At 44.8% G+C, this 16245-nt stretch overlaps 1 protein-coding gene across 1 annotated transcript in view; it reads right to left on the bottom strand.

The window, feature by feature from the left end:
- Nucleotides 1-8735: 8735 nt before the first annotated feature.
- Nucleotides 8736-16245, bottom strand: part of LOC124788461 — a 166651-nt gene continuing 159141 nt past the window's right edge. The window contains exons 5-6 of the mRNA XM_047255731.1: nucleotides 14765-14975; nucleotides 8736-8902 (exon numbers count right to left, since the gene is read on the bottom strand). Coding sequence (XP_047111687.1) covers nucleotides 8736-8902; nucleotides 14765-14975 — 378 coding nt within the window. The remainder of the gene's footprint in view (nucleotides 8903-14764; nucleotides 14976-16245) is intronic.

Genomic DNA, 16245 nt, shown 5'->3' with positions numbered 1-16245 from the left:
GAACTGCCAGGTCGAGGTTGCCCCACGGATTCTCAGCTTGATTTAAATCCGGGGAGTCTTGTAGCCAGGGTCAGGTTAGCGGAGCGCGCTAACGCGCTGCTTCCTTGGACTCGGGTAGGCGCGCCGGCCGTGGATCGAATCCGCCCGGCGGATTGACGACGAGGGCCGGTGTGCCGGCCAGGCTGGATGTGGCTTTTAGGCGGTTTACCACATCCTTCTAGGTGAATACCAGGCTGATCCCCACGTCCCGCCTTAGTTACACGGCTCTCAGACATCTGAACACTTTCGCACTATTCCATGGATTACACTGGTCGCAGACAATTGGGGAGTACACTAATTCCTTCCCAGGGGGGGGGGGGGGGTATGGGATGGCGGTAGGAAGGGCATCCGGCCACCCCTTTAACTAACATCCGATTAACCATGCCGACCCTGCGTATCCGCGGTAAAAACGGCAAAAGCAAAAGAAGAAAGAAAGAAAGTCTTGTAGCCAGGGGAGTGGAGTAATATAATACTGGTGTCCTTCAAACCATGCACATACACTGCGAACTGTGTGACAAGTTGGGTTGTCCTGCTGGTAGATGCCATTGTGCTGAGGAGAAATTTGGTGCAGGGGTGAACATGGTCCCCAGCGATAGAAGCGTACTAGTATTGACCCATTGTGCCTTCCAGAATAACGAGATGCAGGGAATGGCACCTGCTCTGGAAACTTCCGACGATCAAAATGGTTCAAATGGCTCTGAGGACTATGGGACTTAACATGGGAGGTCATCAGTCCCCTAGAACTTAGAACTACTTAAACCTAACTAACCTAAGGACATCACACACATTCAGGCCCGAGGCAGGATTCGAACCTGCGACCGTAGCGGTCGCGCGGCTCCAGACTGAAACGCCTAGAACCGCTCGGCCACCCCGGCCGGCGGGTCCGTACAAAGCAGCGTTCGCTGAACGGTTGTTGAGAAGACACTGTTGGTAGCCCCTTGGTTCATCTGGGTGGTCAGTTAGTCAGCTACTGCACGTCTATTCGCCCGTACACATCTCCCCAGCCATTGTTTACTCCTGTTCTCTACGGCCCGTGATATACCACAGTCACCTCGCCGTCGATTTCAGATACCGTCATTTTGCCATCCACGTTGTACTTTAACCAAGGCGGCCTGAAAGCCGATGATGTTCATGCCTATAGGGCTTCAGATAAATCGCTCCGCTTCTGTGTTAGGGCAATGACTACAGTGCCTGAAAGCCGATGATGATTATGTCCTATAGGGCTTCAGATAAATCGCTCCGCTTCAGTGTTAAGGCAATGACTACAGTGCCTGAAAGCCAATGATGATCATGTCCTGTAGGGCTTCAGATAAATCGCTCCGCTTCCGTGTTAAGGCAATGACTACAGTGCCTGAAAGCCGATGATGATCATGTCCTGTAGGGCTTCAGATAAATCGCTCCGCTTCCGTGTTAAGGCAATGACTACAGTGCCTGAAAGCCGATGATGATCATGTCCTATAGGGCTTCAGATAAATCGCTCCGCTTCCGTGTTAAGGCAATGACTACAGTGCCTGAAAGCCGATGATGATCATGTCCTGTAGGGCTTCAGATAAATCGCTCCGCTTCCGTGTTAAGGCAATGACTACAGTGCCTGAAAGCCGATGATGATCATGTCCTATAGGGCTTCAGATAAATCGCTCCGCTTCCGTGTTAAGGCAATGACTACAGTGCCTGAAAGCCGATGATGATCATGTCCTATAGGGCTTCAGATAAATCGCTCCGCTTCCGTGTTAAGGCAATGACTACAGTGCCTGAAAGCTGATGATGATCATGTCCTGTAGGGCTTCAGATAAATCGCTCCGCTTCCGTGTTAAGGCAATGACTACAGTGCCTGAAAGCCGATGATGATCATGTCCTATAGGGCTTCAGATAAATCGCTCCACTTCGGTGTTAAGGCAATGACTACAGTGCCTGAAAGCCGATGATGATCATGTCCTATAGGGCTTCAGATAAATCGCTCCGCTTCCGTGTTAAGGCAATGACTACAGTGCCTGAAAGCCGATGATGATCATGTCCTATAGGGCTTCAGATAAATCGCTCCGCTTCCGTGTTAAGGCAATGACTACAGTGCCTGAAAGCCGATGATGATCATGTCCTATAGGGCTTCAGATCAATCGCTCCGCTTCCGTGTTAAGGCAATGACTACAGTGCCTGAAAGCCGATGATGATCATGTCCTATAGGGCTTCAGATAAATCGCTCCACTTCGGTGTTAAGGCAATGACTTCAGTGCCTGAAAGCCGATGATGATCATGTCCTATAGGGCTTCAGATAAATCGCTCCACTTCCGTGTTAAGCAATGACTACAGTGCCTGAAAGCCGATGATGATCATGTCCCATAGGGCTTCAGATAAATCGCTCCGCTTCCGTGTTAAGGCAATGACTACAGTGCCTGAAAGCCGATGATGATCATGTCCTATAGGGCTTCAGATAAATCGCTCCGCTTCCGTGTTAAGGCAATGACTACAGTGCCTGAAAGCCGATGATGATCATGTCCTATAGGGCTTCAGATAAATCGCTCCGCTTCCGTGTTAAGGCAATGACTACAGTGCCTGAAAGCCGATGATGATCATGTCCTATAGGGCTTCAGATAAATCGCTCCGCTTCCGTGTTAAGGCAATGACTACAGTGCCTGAAAGCCGATGATGATCATGTCCTATAGGGCTTCAGATAAATCGCTCCGCTTCCGTGTTAAGGCAATGACTACAGTGCCTGAAAGCCGATGATGATCATGTCCTATAGGGCTTCAGATAAATCGCTCCGCTTCCGTGTTAAGGCAATGACTACAGTGCCTGAAAGCCGATGATGATCATGTCCTATAGGGCTTCAGATAAATCGCTCCGCTTCCGTGTTAAGGCAATGACTACAGTGCCTGAAAGCCGATGATGATCATGTCCTATAGGGCTTCAGATAAATCGCTCCGCTTCCGTGTTAAGGCAATGACTACAGTGCCTGAAAGCCGATGATGATCATGTCCTATAGGGCTTCAGATAAATCGCTCCGCTTCCGTGTTAAGGCAATGACTACAGTGCCTGAAAGCCGATGATGATCATGTCCTATAGGGCTTCAGATAAATCGCTCCGCTTCCGTGTTAAGGCAATGACTACAGTGCCTGAAAGCCGATGATGATCATGTCCTATAGGGCTTCAAATAAATCGCTCCGCTTCCGTGTTAAGGCAATGACTACAGTGCCTGAAAGCTGATGATGATCTTGTACTATAGGGCTTCAGATAAATCGCTCCGCTTCGGTGTTAAGGCAATGACTACAGTGCCTGAAAGCCGATGATGATCATGTCCTATAGGGCTTCAGATAAATCGCTCCGCTTCCGTGTTAAGGCAATGACTACAGTGCCTGAAAGCCGATGATGATCATGTCCTATAGGGCTTCAGATAAATCGCTCCGCTTCCGTGTTAAGGCAATGACTACAGTGCCTGAAAGCCGATGATGATCATGTCCTATAGGGCTTCAGATAAATCGCTCCACTTCCGTGTTAAGGCAATGACTACAGTGCCTGAAAGCCGATGATGATCATGTCCTATAGGGCTTCAGATAAATCGCTCCGCTTCCGTGTTAAGGCAATGACTACAGTGCCTGAAAGCCGATGATGATCATGTCCTATAGGGCTTCAGATAAATCGCTCCGCTTCCGTGTTAAGGCAATGACTACAGTGCCTGAAAGCTGATGATGATCATGTCCTATAGGGCTTCAGATAAATCGCTCCGCTTCCGTGTTAAGGCAATGACTACAGTGCCTGAAAGCCGATGATGATCATGTCCTATAGGGCTTCAGATAAATCGCTCCGCTTCCGTGTTAAGGCAATGACTACAGTGCCTGAAAGCCGATGATGATCATGTCCTATAGGGCTTCAGATAAATCGCTCCGCTTCCGTGTTAAGGCAATGACTACAGTGCCTGAAAGCCGATGATGATCATGTCCTATAGGGCTTCAGATAAATCGCTCCGCTTCCATGTTAAGGCAATGACTACAGTGCCTGAAAGCCGATGATGATCATGTCCTATAGGGCTTCAGATAAATCGCTCCACTTCCGTGTTAAGGCAATGACTACAGTGCCTGAAAGCCGATGATGATCATGTCCTATAGGGCTTCAGATAAATCGCTCCGCTTCCGTGTTAAGGCAATGACTACAGTGCCTGAAAGCCGATGATGATCATGTCCTATAGGGCTTCAAATAAATCACTCCGCTTCCGTGTTAAGGCAATGACTACAGTGCCTGAAAGCTGATGATGATCTTGTCCTATAGGGCTTCAGATAAATCGCTCCGCTTCGGTGTTAAGGCAATGACTACAGTGCCTGAAAGCCGATGATGATCATGTCCTATAGGGCTTCAGATAAATCGCTCCGCTTCCGTGTTAAGGCAATGACTACAGTGCCTGAAAGCCGATGATGATCATGTCCTATAGGGCTTCAGATAAATCGCTCCGCTTCCGTGATAAGGCAATGACTACAGTGCCTGAAAGCCGATGATGGTCATGTCCTATAGGGCTTCAGATCAATCGCTCCGCTTCCGTGTTAAGGCAATGACTACAGTGATTTCCGCGTCCCCCGACACGCTTTATACGGGGTGTTTCCGTAAGAGCGTGCAAAAATTTAAGCGGACAATGAGGGTGCTCCACTGAACAGTCTGAGGTAGGGAACCTGAGGTCGGAAAAGCCAGCTTAAGGAGATAATAGAAATTAAATCACGTTACTGTATACTATTTTATTTACATTAGTTACAGTTAACTACAAATATCATCACTGACACAATGAACGTACCATTCGTACAGTATCTTACAAAATCTGCTGAAACTGACCCCCTTTAACCTCAGTGCAAGCACAACATCAGCGAACAATTTTCTGCCGCTCCCTGACAGATATCCCTGGTGAGTTTCGATTCACATGACGGGCAGCTACAATTCTGGCAGCTACTTCCATCTCCGTATCCAGTGTGGTCACATACACAAACGACTTTAGGCACGCCACAGGAAATAATCAAGAGGATTCAGGTAACGATGACCACGCAGGCCATGGAATAGGACCTTCCCTTCCAATCCGGCTACCAGGAAATACAGTATTGATATGGCTGCGGACATCCACACTGAAGTGAGGTGGTGCACTGTTATACCAACATCATCCCACGAACCACCAAGGGTTCGTTCTCCAACAATTCAGGTAGAACGAACCTCAAGTACAGGGGGTATTCGTAGACTTACTAGTAATCAGGCTCGTCCTCCTTGTTTCCTTGCACGAAGAATGTGTATATAAATAAACAGTATGATGTATAATGTAACAAGACTGCTACGCACTAATGTGACAGTACAAGAGAGAGAGATAAAGGTATTCTTTATTACTATGTGGCGTAGTGCACTTAGTTAATTATTCTTAAATAATAAGATTTTGTTCTTGTTAAGATTTAATTACATGAGAGAGGAGTCTGTTCTTTATTGTGTGGTACAAATCGACGCCATTGCGAGATTTTGAAGGAAATTTGTATATACATCCGTATATATAATACAGAATCGCTAATTCATGTGTAAGTGAAGATAGCTGAATGATTTTATAATTGGCGACTGTGACAGGACTCGATCCTGATACAACAGCACTAAAAAGGAACTAGAACCCGCAATACCACTTTAATTAATGACGGTGAGACACGACACTAACAGTCAAACATATTTGTGATTACTGATAACTGTAACACACTTTGTAACAGAAATTAGTTATCCTATTAATTAAGTAATTAATGTTCATTTTTGTGCATTTATGTATAGCTAGAAAGTGTTACTACCTTGTGCTTCTTTGTATATTTGATGCTAACTGAATGTGTGGGAGTATCTTGTGAAGAGAATGTGTACGCCGTCCTATCAGCCAGGCTGAAAGTTCAAACAGGCCAGACATTTGAATTACTAGCTTTCTGAAGCATTTATGCATTTGAATGACCTTTTACTTATTGACTTTTAAGCATCAATGAGTAGTTTCTCCATAACTTTGATTAGAATTTCACTATTTTAGTAGGTATATTAAGACAGTATTTTATACGTTTTCTATGTAATGTGTTGGTGCTACATTGTAAGGTGAGCATCAACAGCATTACGACATTAATATTTTTGCGTATGTAGAGATTAATATTGACTCTTGTGAGAAGACTTAGTGGAGAAACTACCTGTTGCTTATTTACATGGTGATATCATGATGGCACAAAGTTAAATAAGTAATGTAATTACATCCTCAAATAGTGTCACAGAATTTCAACCAAGCATAGTTAGCGAAGTGTCGGTTACGGCTGAGCAACCTGCAGTAATTTCTGCGCTCACGTCGGCGACGCAAACGGTTACAATTTCCGACATTCATATGTTGGGTGAAATCCAAAGACATACGCAGCAACCAAATAATAACATGAACATGACCTCTGATACAGAAGCACTCGCTAGGGGAGAATTGCCCGCAACCACGCGTGAACCCGAAATGACTGTGCCGAAAATTGTGTCGGTACAATCTTCAATAAACCCAGTGCAAACCTCAATTGCTGAGGATATTGATTTGTTATCCAAGATTATGTCAAATTTGACCGTCATATCACAAGGGACTAACGTAATAGCGAATAAGGTACAAGCATTGGAAACTGCGCAAATTAATTTTGCAACAGAACGACCCAGTTTTGCAAATGATATAATAACTATGCAAACTAATTTTGCTACAGCACAGTACACTTTCCCTCAGGAGAAATCCGAAAAACTAAAAGCAATAATTGTAAGCAAAACAGAGTCACTTGATGGCCAGTCAAACACAACTCATCGTCACACAAGAACGGCAATACAAAGAATTAACAACCAAATACGCAGATTTATCGTCAAGATAAAGTAATTAATCAAGCGCAAGAAGTTACCCGTGTACAGAACACCACTGCACAGCAAGTGACTACAATCAAGCACGAAAACGAGCAAGCAATCCTTGATCTGACGCGGAGGATAGACACTCTTAGTCTCGAAGGTGAGAAACAAATAGAGAAACGTTGCAACGAACATAAGATTGTTTTTTCTAAAGACATAGAGGAATGGGCGAAAGTGCAAACCAAGACGGTGAGAAATTATGTGGATCAAACCTTGGCAGAAACGGTTGCTAACGTACAAGTTAACAACGAGACTGCACAAGGACAACTTAAATCAGAAATTCAAGAGATTAAACAAAATGTAGGAGAAGAATTTCCTGCTTGGAAGGCAAAGATTGAAATTGAACTCAAAGCATGCCAGCAAGGTTTAGTTAATACTAGAGGGGCCTCTCTTACCTGCAGTTTATCAAAAGCAGACGTTATTCCTGACCAAATCAGTGAAACCGAATCCATGTAACAATATCCATGTATTGGTGCGTATTCACGATCGCCATAGCAACGGAAGCGTATAGTGTGAAAGCAGTTTCACCCATCGTGGTCTCACGGTCGCATTCTCGCTTCCCAAGCACGGGGTCCCGGGTTCGATTTCCGGCGGGGTCAGGGATTTTCACCTGCCCCGAGATGGCTGGGTGTCTGTGTTGTCCTCATCATTTCATCATCATTCATGCAAGTGGCAAGATTGGACTGAGAAAAGATTGGGAATTTGTACCGACACTGATAACTGCGCAGTTGAGTGTCCCACAATCCAAATATCATCATCATCATCATTATCATCATCACCCATCGCCCTGTGTCCCACCAACGGTATATGTAGTCACTACAACAGAACACACACACACACACACACACATACACACACACACACACACACACACACACACACACACACACAGTCACTCATACATATAAATCCACAACACAAGGTGGTGTGGGAAACATCTCAGTATAAAAGGCTCAGTATAGGCAAAATGCAAATAACACTAAATGAAGATAGCTGAGTGATTTCATAACAGCACGGTATGTATAAACTTGTACCCATGTTAGATGTAAATAAGTTGGAAAACAGTAATGCTAGACAGAGCGGTAGACAAGTTTACTTCCATATCCTCTTAAGCTCGCTTCTCCGATGCCAGGTTCTCTACCACAAATTGTTCAGTGGAGCATTCTCTATGTCCTGTTACAGTTTTCCACGGTCCTACGGAAACACCATGCATACCCTCCACTGTTAGTGCTGCCACCTGCCATCTGTGACCTATTATTGCATTCTGACGTCGAAAATACGTTGTGCTCACATTAATGTGACTCCACCGTGTATAAAATTTCGTCTTTTGCAATCCTACCTGATGTTGCAGTTTTAAAGCCTAGCAGTCTAAAATGTGATTAGTCTACAGCCTTTAGTGATGATGATGATGATGAAGTCCCATTCTCCGAGGAGCGTAAGGAACAATGCGGGAGACCCGCACCGCCGACTAGGCAAGGTCATAGCGGAGGTGGTTTGCCATTGCCTTCCCCCGACCGTAATGGGGATGAATGATGATGATGAAGACAACACAAGAACACCAAGTCATCTCGAGGCAGGGAAAAATCCCTGACCCAACCGGGAATCGAACCCGGGACCCCGTGCGCAGGAAGCGAGAACGCAGTATTCAACTATGATTAGGATTACAGCGTCTCACAATAGACACAGTAATCTGTAGAATGTGCGTGAACATGTAATTGATGCATGAACCATGAACCAATTGACGAATTGGTAAAAGTGGTTACTAAATGTGTGGCCTTAAGTTTACCGTTATGAGAGCGGTGAAGTGGCTAGGCAGGCTTACCCAGGACGTGCACGGAGTCGGTGTTCTGCAGCGGGTTGTCGGACAGGTCCAGCCGCTGCAGCTCGGCCAGCGCCTGGAGCCCCGCCGGCACGTCCTGCAGCGAGTTGTGGTGCAGCACCAGAGAGCGCAGCCGCGGCACCAGCCCGAAGTCCGCTGCCAACACAACAGCACCACGGTCACCACCCACTGCATCCCGTTCCACAGGGCAGCCGTGCCGCAGCTGCAGTCCGGCGCTACGACTTAACAGCTTCGGTAACAATCTGTACTCAGGCGATCGTGGTAAATTAGCCAATGGCAATAGCACTTCAAAGCATAACTGGGATAGCAACCAGAGCCAAAAAATGAGACGGTACAAACGAATGTAACCGCTTCCCAACTCTTTGAACACATCCTGCCTTAATCTACACATCTGGAATGTGACATCATTGACTGTATCCAGAATGAGATTTTCAAGTCTGCAGCGGAGTGTGCGCTGATATGAAACGACGAGACGAGGTACTGGCAGAAGTGAAGTTGTTGAGGACGGGGCGTGAGTCGTGCTTGGGTAGCTCAGTTGGTAGAGCACTAGCCCACGACTCTCGGTCCGGCACACAGTATTAATCTGTCAGGAAGTTTCGTCATTGACTGTATCTGATCAAAAAGTATGTACACGCTTATTAGTCGACATCTTTTAACTGCTTGAACTCTGCTGACGGACTTCCCATGTGGTGTACGAATGTCTGCGAACAAATTTTGTAAAAACTTTTTTCTTCTTCAAAACATTCAAGAGACTGTCTTGAATAGTTGATTTAGAGATGTTAGTTCGTTGCCCCATCACTGACACTGGGCAGTCTTGTTGTTGCCCCCTGTTGTGGTAAACTTGTAAAAAGTTGCGACAACGTGACACCAAGACTCTGCTGACAGCCTTTTGCCTGAAGATGACGAGTAGGAAGTTCATCGAAACGTTGGTTGTTGACGTCACGACTCGTCTATAACCCGGGAAGATTCATCAATGTTCAAAAATATTTTATAAATTATCTGTTATGTATTATAAATTATTACTTATTATGTATTATAAATTGTATAAGTCTAGTAAGTATCAAATATGGATCAGGAACCAACAGTGATTTTAAAAAAATGGAAAGAGGGAAACGGGTTATGACAATACAATGAACATATTAATAACGGAAATATATTCGTGAAAAGAAACTGCGATAATTGTGAACATTTGCATGTAAAAATTTTTCGATCAATTTTCGTATAATTTTTTGTAGAAGAAATCATGATCGCCTTTCTTTGTGAGCATTGACTTCCTGCGATGAACGTTTCATAACTGGGACTCACAGTCATGTAAAAATTTTTGAAATCATGTTTACGCCAGTGACTTTTAAACTTTTTATGTCCATTATTGCAATTTCAGCCTTAGGCCATTATCAGGTACAGATGTTTTGGCTTTAACCCATGTCAACTTTATACACGCCGACACATTTATATTTCGCTGTTATTAGTGATGGTGGAACAAACATGTGTATGTACATACTGTGCTGTTTTACGATATATGGACATGTGTGCTCGCATTACTTAGCAGCGTTACGAATATATACAACAGCAATTAACAACGACATATAAATGTGTCAGCGTGTATAAAGTTGACATGGTTTAAAGCCAAAACATCTGCACTTGATAATGCCCTAACCCCGAAATTGCAACACTGGAAACAAAAAGCTTAGGAGTCACTGGCGTAAACATGATGTCTTTCAAAAATCTTCCTGCGATGCTCTTGGCAGGAGAAGTTATTGGTGTGCGCAGGCCCTCCTGCCTGTTGTCACTTGAATTCTCGATCACGGACTTCAGTCGCGCGAACGATGTGAACGCCAAACGTCGAGAATGTACTGATTGCTGTGTAGATCTTTTAGGCTATCATAACATCATATTACCTAATGTTTTCCATAATAGTTAATTCTCGTATTTATGAGACCTTGCTATTTGAGTATTTTTGGAACCTTATAGCTTTTACAAATTTTTATTTTTCGTATTCGCAACTAGTGAGCTCAGATCTGCAGTTATGTTAAAGTTATATTTGTGTTAAGAAACTTTTTTATTAATTTGAAGTTGGGGCCATAACAGTGTTTTTCTTTTAAAATTTTTTGAGTCATTCTCATTGCTTTAAGACAATTGAATAATCGGTGCAGATCACCGCCATCTGCAAATACTAATTATTCATTGTGTTGTTAGCAGTGCTCTGTTCCATATAGATATATATGTTTACCTTGTATATGTTATCTGTACATATGTCATAATCTTGTCAACATTGTTGTCACCTTATGCATAACTAACGTCAAACAACTGCTTGTGCTCAAGTTGTCAGTAATGCAGTGCACAATTTTCGCAGTACTCCACTTGAAAGCTACCACGCGGCCCAAGGTGGAACAGTGAAATTCTGTGAATAAATAGTTTTTACCAACTGGAGAGGTATAGGAATGGTTAGCAGGGCACATGGGCTGCTGAAGTGGAATACTGAATGCATCTGAGGACACGAAAATTTATTTTCACCACGTTAATTAACGTGGGGGAAAAAGACATTCCGGAGGGCTGAATAGAAGGCCTCTCCAGTTTGTCTGACGAACCGGTTTCAGGCTCTGTTTCCGGCTGATACTGATCTTCGGCCGGACATGGCTGCTTGTCCTGTTCCAGAGGCCGTCCCTCAGTCTGTAAGATCCGGGCAGTCGCAGAGGGTGGGCTTACTGGTAGTTGGGAGCTCCAACGTCAGGCGGGCAATGTCAGGCGCGTAATGGTGCTCCTTAGGGATATGGCAGCAAGAGAGGGGAAGAAAACCAATGTGCACTCCGTGTAGATACCAGGGGGAGTCATTCCAGATGTGAAAAGGGTCCTTCCGGATGCCATGAAGGGTACAGGGTGCACCCATGTCAGCACCAATGATGTGTGTCGCTATGGATCGGAGGAAATCCTCTCTGGCTTCCGGCGGCTATCTGATTTGGTGAAGACTGCCAGTCTCGCTAGCGGGATGAAAGCAGAGCTCACCATCTGCAGCATCGTCGACAGAATTGACTGCGGAACTTTGGTACAGAGGGTCTGAATCAGAGGCTGAGACGGTTCTGCGACCGTGTGGGCTGCAGAATCCTCGACTTGCCCCATAGGGTGGTGGGGTTTCGGGTTCCGCTGGATAGGTCAGGAGTCCACTACACACAGCAGGCGGCTACACAGGTAGCAGGGGTTGTGTGGCGTGTACTGGACGGTTTTTTAGGTTAGATGGCCTCGGGAAAGTACAGAAAGGGCAACAGCCTCAAAGGCTGCGGGGCAAAGTCAGGACATGCGGGGACCAAGCAGCAAGCAGCGGTATTGTAATTGTGAACTGCATTGGCAAGGTACAGGAACTTCAAGCGCTGATAGAAAGCACCGAAGCTGAAATCGTTATAGGTACAGAAAGCTGGCTGAAGCCAGAGATAAATTCTGCCGAATTATTATCCGCGGATGACGCGTTCCATGCGGCTGTTCGCGTATAATGCTTTAGTATACAGAGAAGTTGAAGCATTAGAAAATTGCAGCGAAATGCAGGAAGATCTGCAGCGGATAGGCACTTGGTGCAGGGAGTGGCAACTGACCCTTAACATAGACAAATGTAATGTATTGCGAATACATAGAAAGAAGGATCCTTTATTGTATGATTAAATGATAGCGGAACAAACACTGGTAGCAGTTACTTCTGTAAAATATCTGGGAGTATGCATGCGGAACGATTTGAAGTGGAATGATCATATAAAATTGATTGTTGTTAAGGCTTGTGCCAGGTTGAGATTGATTGGGAGAGTCTTTAGAAAATGTAGTCCATCAACAAAGGAGGTGGCTTACAAAACACTCGTTCGACCTATGCTTGAGTATTGCTTATCAGTGTGGGATCCGTACCAGGCGGGATTGACATAGGAGATAGAGAAGATCCAAAGAAGAGCGGCGCGTTTCGTCACAGGGTTATTTGGTAAGCGTGATAGCGTTACGGAGATGTTTATCAAGCTCAAGTGGCAAACTCTGCAAGAGAGGCGCTCTGCATCGCGGTGTAGCTTGCTGCTCAGGTTTCGAGAGCGTGCGTTTCTGGAGGAGGTATCGAATATATTGCTTCCTCCTACTTATACCTCCCGAGGAGATCACGAATGTAAAATTAGAGAGATTCGAGCGCGCACGGAGGCTTTCCGGCAGTCGTTCTTCCCGCGAACCATACGCGAGTGGAACAGGAAATGGAGGTGGTGACAGTGGCACGTAAAGTGCCCTCCGCCACACACTGTTGGGTGGCTTGCGGAGTATAAATGTAGATGTAGATGTTCATTTTTGTTTTCTGTGAATTGGTTTGAAATTTCTGCTAATGTTCAACTACATATAGTTTCGCCGCTACTAGGGAAAGGATCACACACAAATCGAAGTGGAACTAAAAACTCTTAAAGAAATGAGTAGCTAGTGCTGCAAAACTTGTTTTTAATCTAATTCTAGGATAGCGATACCAAAATCTTTTCATGCAGATGATGCAGATGACAAGAACTCTTTTATCCCATATCTACTACAATGTATTATATAGACATACGTGTAGCTGGATGGACGCAATGACGCGTTGCTGCACATGTTGGGTATAATATATCGGTGGTGTGTCACTGTTTCAGTAGTAGCCGGTGGAACATTGCCATACTGTGGCCCAACTTCTGGACGTCCACGTAGTACACACACACACGCACACACACACCAAGATCAACGCATTGTGAAAGTAGCAATAATCGACCGAACATCATGGAGGGAAGAAATCTGGACACATGATTCACCTGATGTACCACCAGGGACCACTGGGTACCGCCTACTTGTGGCAGGATTAAGATCAAGTGTGGCTCTGGCCACGTTACCACTGACACCACGACGCCGTCAATCAGGGTTACTCTGGTGTTGTGAGAAACTTGACTGGAGAGTGCAGGGCACCATATTGACTTCAGTGGTGAGAGTAGGTTCTGTCTGTATGACAGTGACGGATGTACACGTGATCAGCGTGGAACTGGTGAGTGTGCTATTCACGATGCACGGGTGTCACCCCAGGCTTCACGGTGTGGCGGGTAAGCAGTCGCAGTTCGTGGTCACATTTGGTGTTTCTGCAGGGTAAAGTAACCATTACCCACTATAAAATGGTTCAAATGGCTCTGAGCACTATGGGACTTAACTTCTGAGGTCATCAGTCCCCTAGAACTTAGAACTAATTGACCTAACTAACCTAAGGACATCACATACATCCATGCCCGAGGCAGGATTCGAACCTGCGACTGTAGCGGTCGCGCAGTTCCAGACTGTAGCGCCTAGAACCGCTCGGCCACTCCGGCCGGCTAGCCACTATAATGCATAGGCTGTTACGCCCATCCCCCTGTCACTTCTTCGACAGGAAGGTGATGTACTTCTTCAGAAGGAGAATGAACGTCCACAAACAGTCTCTCCAGGGTGCACAACAACTTTTCTTACTCAAGATGACCAGATCTCATGTATGGGACGTGGAGAAGCGGATACCCGTTCACCAGAGCATACAAGTGCCATTGCCGAATTGCAATAAAAAGTGCAAAGTGCTTGAAAAAATCTACCGCAGGATGCCATTGGGCATCGTTTGCACTAGAGAGTATTCGGCTGCGTTTCGGCCAGAGGGGGTGGAGGGGGGGGTGGTTGTACACTATGTACTAATGAGATTGTTTTGGCACTCTTCACTGTGAGGAGTTTGTTTCATTTGAAATTGTCATCACATATTCCCACAATGATGAACTACCTATCACGTCACTTGGCAATAAAATGACCTGAGCCTTGAGGGTGCTGCATTTTTTTCCGGCGGTATATGCTGCAGGATTTGTTTCAGAAATTGAAGAAAGTAAACCATGATGGCGACCACACAAGTGGCCTTTTATACGATTACACAGACAGGCCTTATGCACTACGAGGACTGTAATAATTGCTACGACGGGTTACTTGCCCGTATATAAAGGTTTGGTCCAGCCGCGGCTCACTTACTGATGTTGACGTTGGCGATGCGGCAGCTGGCGAGGTCCAGGTCGGTGAGCAGGGGCTGCTCGGAGAGCTGGAGCGGCGCGTCGCTCCAGTTGCCGCCGTGCAGCGCCACGGAGTGCGCGTTGGTGCCGGCCAGCAGGTCCAGCACCTGCTGCAGCTGCAGCTCCACCTCGCCGTTCACCTCTGCGCGAAGCTTCGTCAGCTCGGCGCCCAGCTGCCAGCAGCGAGAGGTGGCCCTCACATCAACTGTGCCTATGCGACGCCCTCGCAGTACTACTTTTATGAACTTATTTTAGTGTTTTTGTTTTTGTATTGTTTTGTACCTTATTTGTCAAACTGTGTTGGTTGCTTATTGTATTTCCGACATGAAGTAAATCAGTGGACTCAGTCACACAAAGCAGTCAGTACTGTTGTATGCGATTTGGTTTATATCGATTCAATTACTCCTATTCACCACTGTACGGAGAGCATTCGTAGAATGTACCAATTATAGCGCAAACTACGCTTGGATAGCATACGACATTGTAACAGGCAGTACTAGAAGACTGGATGCAAATGAATGGTATGCTATATGTACTAAAGTCACCTAAATATTTGAACCATGTAACGTTTGCGTTAAAAGAAACTGATGCTAAATATGAAAAAAAGAAATGCGTATAAATAAATAAAACTACAACTATTCACTTTTTTGAATAGTTATTTATTATTCAATGAAATGATTTTCGAACCTTTCCAGGTTCATCTTCACATGGTTTCCTGGAAGTTACATCACTATTTCGAGCATAATGCTGGGTGATGGCTCTGTGACAAGAAGATGGAACACGCTTTAACGTATCGCCATGAGTATTGTCTGTCGATATGGATTCAAAATTTTAGTTTTGTACTTACTGCAACCTTATGAGCCCTTTTTCTGTTGGTGTCCATCTGTCTGTTTCCATTTTGATGGCCAGTTGATACATCGTTTCACACACATTTACACAATCTGTATGCATTGACACTGTTATGGCGAAACTCTGCCAACATCCACTATGCGCTATACAACTGTTGCTTGTTTTAAAGCTCTTGACAAAAATATATTACATAGGCTACTTTGCTCAGAGATGTCATTTGTTTTGTTTGTATGTATTAAAGGCGATGTATGGGCAAATACTTTAATGATACTTGTGTTAACATTAAGGCTCAAAATAAACGAAATAAATAAAGCAATTACTACAAGTACAAGCTTCAAGTGATCTGATGTCTGTTCATATATTAACATATAATACAATAAATTTAGGAACAAATACTTCAATCAAAATTGGCATTAACATGAATGCCCAGGAATAAAACAGTACAGAGTTATAGTATTTGCAATGGCATGCAGCTGTTTGTATGACCATGAAATTTATACTTAAATTTTAAACAATAACAAAACTTCAAATGAACTGCTGACTTATTTCTGCTTTCAGATTAACATGATATGGATTATTAGTAAGGATAGATTC

This window comes from Schistocerca piceifrons, chromosome 3, assembly GCF_021461385.2.
Source record: "Schistocerca piceifrons isolate TAMUIC-IGC-003096 chromosome 3, iqSchPice1.1, whole genome shotgun sequence".
Taxonomy (NCBI): domain Eukaryota; kingdom Metazoa; phylum Arthropoda; class Insecta; order Orthoptera; family Acrididae; genus Schistocerca; species Schistocerca piceifrons.
Note: the sequence above shows the minus strand (reverse complement) of the source record. Positions and strands in the feature narration are given on the sequence as shown.